At 32.8% G+C, this 8,845-nt stretch overlaps 1 protein-coding gene across 1 annotated transcript; it reads left to right on the top strand.

The window, feature by feature from the left end:
* Nucleotides 1–1,349: 1,349 nt before the first annotated feature.
* Nucleotides 1,350–6,920, top strand: cwc15 (CWC15 spliceosome associated protein homolog). Its single transcript, XM_059351135.1, has 7 exons — nt 1,350–1,439; nt 2,700–2,847; nt 3,436–3,548; nt 4,287–4,387; nt 4,479–4,589; nt 5,719–5,852; nt 6,547–6,920. Exons 2-7 carry the CDS (start codon nt 2,711–2,713, stop codon nt 6,674–6,676), a joined length of 726 nt encoding a protein of 241 aa, XP_059207118.1. The 5' UTR covers nt 1,350–1,439; nt 2,700–2,710; the 3' UTR covers nt 6,677–6,920.
* Nucleotides 6,921–8,845: the final 1,925 nt, after the last annotated feature.

Genomic DNA, 8,845 nt, shown 5'->3' with positions numbered 1-8,845 from the left:
AAACATACCTGCAGAAGAATGATCGTGTACAGATGAACCCTGTGACATTATGTCACTTCTTACAGATTAAATCATGTCAACAACCTCCTTTATAAAGAAAATTAGAAATCTGGTAGGCTTAACTTAAACTTTTAGAATAATTGCAGTTTCATAGTAAGGAAAAGCCCTTTTACTGCAACAGATAAAGCCAAAATTAATTGAAAAGAAGGCACTTTAATGTTCCTGCAAGTGTATGATAAGATAAGATAAGACTTTATTTATTCCACAGTGGAGAAATTCAGTCGTCACAGCTGCTTAAGATACAAACAGGGGAGTTACAAAGAATGTTCAAGCTAATTTGCATATATTAAAAATAAAAAAAGCCAAATATACATACATTATATACATAAAGTCCTTTGACAGTATTTTTAATATTGCACGTAGGTTTTTTTCCTGAGATGATTTAATATTGCACAGATATTACACATATTAAAATAGAAAGTTGTATGTTGTAATATAAAGACATTTATAATATATATAACTGGAAAATTTCCTCTGGGGAAATTCTGAAAGGGCCACGGGGGTTACTGCCGGTGTGTGTACACTATGATGAGATTCTTCAGAGATTTCAAACAATTAATACTAGTAATGTTATGATACTATATAATATACAAGGAGCACACCTTCAACAAGCATTCCTTTTCAAGTATTTATTTGTACAGCAATCTATGCCCTTTAACCTCAAAATGTATGTGTGTAATTAAAATCACATAAAGTTACCTGCAATCAACAGAATTAACTGCCACCTGAATGTTCCTGAACAGTGACAGCAGCCAGAGGTGGACAGACAGTTTTTCGCGACTTACGTCGATCAAATCGCACATTTTGATATATAATTTGTCGTAGCGGGACGAAATTGCGTCCAGAAGAGGAAGAAGAAAAAATCCACAGTATAACAAAAGTCCCTACAGCTATTGCTGTATAGGACCAGTGCTCAGTGCGATTGCCCTGTGGCCCTAAATATATATGTATGTATGCAAAGGATATACACAGTATAGTATGAAAGGGTATAAATATACAAAATATATTTAAGGTATGCTGGACAGCAAATTTTGTAGAAATGGACAGTTTGTTATTTATTTTCAGAATAATATATAATATAATATACTTTCCGTGGGCAGATGTAAAGAAAGATAAAACATAAATATGGTCAGTATAAAATAAATGTAGAAACTAAATATTTGCTAAATAGCAGTTTTATTTCCTGATCACAGTAACGCATTTTTAAATATTAACTAGAGAAAGTATTTCTCAATAAATTATAATACTTCAGTATACAGAGCTCACACGTTAAAAGTTTTCTATTTTCCCAGTGTTCTTGAATGCCACACGCCGGTTTCAACGGGAAGTGACGTCACGCGTTGAGTCGAGTCTTCTTTTTGTCGTGTGGTAGCAGCACCGTAAGTGTTATTGCTCTAAAATTAATTTCTAAAACTAATAACGTTAATTGTATTTAAATAAAATCCTTTTCTGAAGTAGTTCGTGTTTGACGGTTAGCCGGTGAAACGAAATAGCATCGTTTTCCGCTTCAACAGCCGAAGTTAGCATGCTAACAACTGATTAGCTGGAGTAGCTAACTGCTTAGCTTGTGTTTTCCTTTATCAATAACTAGAAAACAGCTATTTTTTAAAACAAATATTAGACAGTGTATGTCTCATTAAGTCAACAACCTAGGTGTTTACTCTTTCAGTCTGATCATACAAACGATTAACTTGTTGTAATTAATAAACATGCTGCTTATTGGATGTGATATTTTAATGTATTTGTTCAAAGCATGAACACATGAGTTCAAATCCACACCTCATATTATCTGTAATGTATTATTTGCACCCTTCTGTATACAGTTTGTTGATTTATAGTTAAATGACTGACTTAATGTTGGGTTAATGCATGTAAGGTCATGTAAAATATGTTATTAGATTGAAAGGAGGAGACTTCTGCTTCATTATTATCCCCCCTCCCCCAAATATGCTTATTTATCAACAATTTGATACCCACATATATAAACACACTCAACTTTCATCGATTTCAGTCAAAATAAATATAAAAATGTTATATTCCCCTATATTTTTTCAAGTTATTTTCAGTTTAAGCGTACACTGCTGGTTTTAATAATAGTAATGTATATTATCCATAGCAGTCTTCAAAGTCTTTTTGTTTGCCTTTGGCAAGTAAGTGAGTCTATACAGACCGATACAGTTTGAAAGTTATTTTATCCACATATCAGGTGGTGCATCTGTACCCTTTCAACAAAGTGCAATAGTCCTTCTAGCTTGTGTAACAAGTCCAAAAGTTTAGTATGTTTTATTGTTTGTATTGAGTTCTCTGGTATATTCCAAGCACACACAGTTTGACATTTAATGGCATTTGTTGTTAAACACCTCTGACAAACATTTTATAACATCCCTCCAGAAATGTATATTGAAGTAGTTTGAGTCTTGAGTTTATTTTCTGCTTTTGCGCCTATAAACAAGCTTCATTCGAGTCTGCCTCATCAACATCTTTGAGAATACACTCCAGTTGCTTCATTATTAACAAGCTGACTTGATATTTGTGTTAGGAGCTGCCTGTTTCTAGCTTTCCGACTCTGAAATTGTTCTCAGCTCTTGATGTCCTGGTCACTTGGTTTTCATTTATCCTTTCATGTGTTGCTACTGCAGAGCCATCAAAGATGACTACAGCTGCAAGACCGACGTTTGAGCCTGCAAGAGGAGGAAGAGGTAAAGGAGAAGGTGGAGGTGATTTGAGTGCTCTGTCCAAACAGTATTCCAGTCGAGATCTTCCGGGTCACACCAAGATCAAGTACAGGTCAGTCCACCAAACATGACTGAATAAAGTGTGTCGCTGAGTAGAGCTGTAACAATTGGTCATCAATTTTTTTAAAACAGATTAAAAACCTATCTTTTCTCTACAGCATTTGGTTGAATTGTGTGCATGTGTGGTTGTGGGAGTGGGTGCACATGTGTGAGTAAGTAAGTGTATATGTGGTGAATATGGAATAGCTTGTCTACCTGCACTCTTCAATTAATTTGTAATCGATTTTTGTTTGATTTTTCTGTGTTTTTTGTTGTTGTTGTTTTTTTCTAACTGTAATTATGTGTATTGTGAAGCACATTGAGTCTGCCTTGTGCATGAAATGCGCTCTATAAATAAAGTTGAATTGAATTGAATCAACAGAAAAATAACCACCAAAATGTTGACACCAAATTGTTTTCACTTCTGACATTTTATAGACCAACTGTTTAAATTAAGTAATCCAAGCGCTGTTTTATGTTCAGTATGATACTTTTTCTGAACTGTTCCTGCTGCACCTTCTATCTGCTCACTCTGAAGGTAGTTATACGCCAGAAGAATTTAAAAAATATATATTTTCTCTCCAAATATTCTCATCTTCAGACAACCTACCCAGGATGCCCCAGAGGAGGTGCGTGCCCGTGACTTCCGCAGGGAGCTGGAGGAGAGGGAGCGTGTTGTTGCACGTGAAAAGACCAGAGAAAGGGGACCGAGAGGTTAGTCTGTCTGCAGAGACTTAATGTTTGTTAAATGTGTATTTTAGTGTATATTTCTGAACCAAGGTTATAATAGTTTTGGATTTTTCATCAGTTTTAGTTTTAATTTCGTTTTGAATTTTTGTTTTCAAATTCAGTTAGTTTGAGTTAGTTTTTAGAGTGAGTTTTCTAGTTTTAGTTTAGTTTTTATTTTTTGAAAATGCTTAGTTTTAGTTTAGTTTTTATTAGTTTTAGTGTTAGTTTTAGTTTTTTTGTAATGGTTTTATATGTTGGGTGCCAGATTCAAAGAGGTCATAATAAATGTTTCCTTTATTTCCTTTGGTTTATCATCTCAGCCCCAATAAGGTTATTAACTCTTACAGTTCTGGGTGTTTTGAATTTTGTTTGTTTAGACATCCCAGTCTCAGTAAACATATTCACCATGTGTTGCATGTTCAAATAGAAACACTGAATTATGAATGAAAAAACGAAAACTAAGGACATTTTCACTATAATTTTAGTTAGTTTTAGTTAGTTTTGTAACCACGCAATACAGTTTCAGTTAGTTATCGTTTTTTAAAAAACTCTAGTTTTTATTTTTATTTCAGTTAACGAAAATCTTTTTTCAATTCTAGTTTTCGTTATTTCGTTAGTTTTCGTTAACTATAATAACCTTGTTCTGAACTAATTGTATCTTAATTGTCGTCACATGAAAACAAATGTTTAAAATACTGTGTTGCATTGACCTGCATTTTCCAGAGCACACCACATCGTCATCATCTTCGTCATCATCTTCAAAGAGGCCCAGACTGGATCAGATCCCAGCAGCCAACCTGGACGCTGACGACCCTCTCACTGATGTAAGAGCTGCCACTGCCAGACTTAGTGGACACGTGATGATGATCACTCATTAAGCCCCCACACACTCACATGATGCTTGGTTGTTTACAGGATGATGAGGACGAGGACTCCGAAGAGGATAGCGATGACGACGATACTGCAGCTCTGTTGGCAGAACTGGAGAAGATTAAGAAGGAGCGCGCTGAAGAGCAAGAACGCAAGGTAAAGTATCACTTCAGTCTGATGTGTTTGAACTGAGCAGACAGCAAAAATCACATATTGTTACGTCCACCAGCTCTTAAAGGGGTTAAAGGAGGTAACATAAACCAGATGTAATGGATTTAACAGAGGTGTTTTTAATAAGAAATAAAATAGCAGTAAGATATATGTACAAACAAAGGACCCTTCAGGCTAAAGATTTAACAAAATAAAATAACAGAAAACAGGGTCAGTTTAACTGTTACACAGAAACTAAAGAACAACCACAACTAATCACAGTATACAATACAACGAAGCCGAGCATATCATATATATATATATATATATATATATATATATATATATATATATATAGATATATGATATATATATATGATAAATATATATATATATCTATACATATGATATATATATATATCTATATATATATATATATATATGATATATATAAATATGATATATATATATGTAGTCTGCAGCTCTATGGAATCAGTGCGATCATGGCTAGAAGTGGGAACAACTTAAAAGTGTTATAAAAATGCAAGTTAAATTTTACTGATAGATTGTTGTTTTTTTTAGATTAAAATAAAATGGAATTCATATATACAACACTATACAAGTGTCAGGAATATTGGAAAAAGGAATTGGGTCTTCACACGCTATACATATTGAACTATTTTCATTTTTACACAACCTCTACTTGCAACCTCTCCTGTCCTCTCCTCTCTGCTCTGTGTAAACAGATTTTCAGTGAATATTTGTCACGTGACCGTTCGCCTCAGCAGAATCAATCACAGTGTCGCTGAGGAGCAGAATTTAATGTTTTTAACAGGATCTAGTTTTTACAAACGGTTCATTTTATGGCAACGTTTTAGGTGAGACATGTAGAATATAGTGATTTTAACAGAAATATTAATTTTTCTAACAGAATTTTTTGTAGCCGATCATACATTCATGGACTGAAAATTTTAATTTTTTCTCTTTTTATCATTTCATTTTACAATACACGGTGGATTTTTGGCGATCTTTTAAAGAAAACGTACATTTCAAATGTTCTGGAATGTGTTCTGTTTGAAAGGAGGTGAATGTTACCTCATTTTGTTAAGTGACTTTGTTTCTTTCCCCAACTTAGGAGCGTGAGCAAAAAGCAGAGGAGGAGAGGATTCGCATGGAGAATATCTTGAGCGGAAATCCATTGATCAACTTGGCAGGACAGCAGCAGCAGCAGCTGACCCAGCCTCAGAATACATTTAGAGTCAAGAGAAGGTATCCTACAAACACACACATATACACTACTGGTCAAAAGTTTTAGAACACACCAACTTTTCCAGAATTTAATTGAAAATGATGCAGTTTAATGTCTCAGTGTACTCTGAAATGAATGCACATTTGCAACATTTAAAATTCTTTATTGAGCATGATAGTGTTTTGAAAGTAAAAAAAAGATTCAAAATCACATTTTATGTTGGACTAAAGGACTTAAAAAAGACAGAAAATGACCAAAAAAAGACACCAAAAGACACAAAATGACTAAAAAAAAGACACAAAATGACCAAAAAAGACACCAAAAGACACAAAATGACAAAAAAAATACACAAAATGACAAAAAAAAGACACCAAAAGACACAAAATGACTAAAAAAAGACACAAAATGACCAAAAAGACACAAAATGACTAAAAAAAGACACAAAATGACCAAAAAAAGACACCAAAAGACACAAAATGACCAAAAAAGACACAAAATGACTTACAAAGACATGAAAATAATTCAAAAATGGACAAAATAGCCCAAGACTCCATAGAGTTAAGTTGTTAACCCATTTCTTGTTCCCTGAAAAAGGCCTACTGTACTTGTATAATTCTGAAATGTACATTATTTTTCAGTTTTGGTTAAGCTTACCTTTTTTTATTTACCCCTGGCATCAAACCATCAACAACTAAATTGTTTATATCTTTTCAGGTGGGATGATGACGTTGTGTTCAAGAATTGCGCCAAAGGAGTGGACGAAGCACGGAAGGAGAAACGTTTTGTCAACGACACGCTGCGGTCTGAGTTCCACAAGAAATTTATGGAGAAATATGTCAAGTAACAAACTTATCTGCTAATTTTATTGCTTGTTTTTTTTTTTTTTTATGGTCTCTGCCCATCTCTAACCCTCTGTCCTTAGAATGATAGATGGCATTCAAATACATTAAAGTAAAACGTGTACATAAATGAGTTGATGAGTTACACCCTTTGAACAAAGCTGGATAAAGTTGTTTGTGATTCAACATCTGAGTCTTTCTGTAGTTTTTTTTATATTAACTTCAATAAACAAAGACTTAAAGACTGTGTTTTCAATTACTCACAGAAGTTTATTTGGAAACGATGTCATTATGGAGAATGGTCTCCATCTTTTTTTGCTTTGGTTTTCAAGAATTCTACATTTTTTCTTTTCATTTTTATTTGTTTGGGTAACAAAGTTATTTAATGCAGTCTCATAGATCACATATAAATACAACCTTTTAGTGAGGTTATCACTTAATTCTGAATCAATGATTGGAAGTATTTTTCATAGAACACTAATTATTCTACATTTTAATCGTAAATATGGAGATCCATGGTTTTCACTGGACATGGAGGGTATAAAAATGCTAATTAATAATTATACAAACTAAAACTGGCACACCAAATGAGTGGAGCAACACACAAAAGTGGCCTGTGAAGTGGAATAGTCTTGTGTAGTACAAGTACCTCTGACATGTAAGTACTGTATTGAGTAAAGACTCGGTGAGGTACAGTCACTGAATAACAAACGCTCCTCTAGCGCCCCCAGCTGGCCTGGACGGGATTTTAATTCTTGGACCATTAGGTGGCAGCAAAACTCCTTCAACAACAGCTGACAAATGGTGAATTGATAAATAAGCTGAGAGAGTAAGAAGAGCAAATTGAGAAATAACAAATATGATTTCATTTAAATCAAACAACACATTAAGCTTTATTTGCAATTTTGGGAGTAAAAATAAAGATTCATAATGACATTTTATGTTGGACTAAAGGATTAAAAAAGACACAAAATGACCAAAAAAAGACACAAAATGACCAAAAAATACACAAAATAACAAAAAAATACACAAAATGACCAAAAAAAGACAGAAAATGACCAAGAAAGACACAAAATAACAAAAAAAATTCACAAACTGACCAAAAAAAGACACAAAATAACTAAAAAAGACACAAAATGGCCAAAAAATACACAAAATTACCAAAAAAAGACACAAAATAACAAAAAAAAAATACACAAAATGACCAAAAAAGACACACATTAACAAAAAAACACACACAAACTGACCAAAAAAGACACAAAATAACTAAAAAAGACACAAATGACCAAAAAGGACATAAAATGACATGAAAAGGATTCAAAAATGGACAAAATAGCCCCATACTCCATAGAGTTAACCCTTTATCAGGCAAAGAACTATATTTGGTAACTTCAGGTAATATTTCGAGAAAAAAAGTTGCAAATTTACTAGATTAAAGTGGCAAATCTACAAGAATAAAAGTCAAAGATTTAAGAGATTTAAAGTGGCAAATCTACGCGAAAAAATTCGCAGATTTACGAGAAAAAAAGTGGGAAAAAACTACTTTTTTTCTCCCAGATTCACCACTTTAACTGACAGAACTGGGTGTAACCCTCATATATGTTATATTTGCAACCTTTGTTCACATTTGCAACATTTAAAATTCTTTATTGAGCATGATAGTGTTTTGGGAGTAAAAAAAAAGATTAAAAATCACATTTTATGTTGGACTAAAGGATTAAAAAAGACACAAAATGACTAAAAAAAAAGACACAAAATGACCAAAAAATACACAAAATGACCAAAAAAACCCACAAAATAACAAAACAATACACAAAATGTCCAAAAAAGACACAAAATGACCAAAAAAGACACAAAATAACATTAAAAAAAATACACAAACTGACCAAAAAAAAGACACAAAATAACTAAAAAAGACACAAATGACCAAAAAAAGACACAAAATAACAAAAAAATACACAAAATGACCAAAAAAATACACAAAATAACAAAAAAGACTCAAAAAGACACAAAATAACAAAAAAATACACAAAATGACCAAAAAAAGACACAAAATAACTAAAAAAGACACAAAATGACCAAAAAAGACACAAAATTACAAAAAAAATACACAAAATGACCAAAAAAGACACAAAATAACAAAAAATACACAAAATTACCCCCAAAAAATACAC

This window comes from Centropristis striata, chromosome 15, assembly GCF_030273125.1.
Source record: "Centropristis striata isolate RG_2023a ecotype Rhode Island chromosome 15, C.striata_1.0, whole genome shotgun sequence".
In the NCBI taxonomy this organism is placed as follows: domain Eukaryota; kingdom Metazoa; phylum Chordata; class Actinopteri; order Perciformes; family Serranidae; genus Centropristis; species Centropristis striata.
Note: the sequence above shows the minus strand (reverse complement) of the source record. Positions and strands in the feature narration are given on the sequence as shown.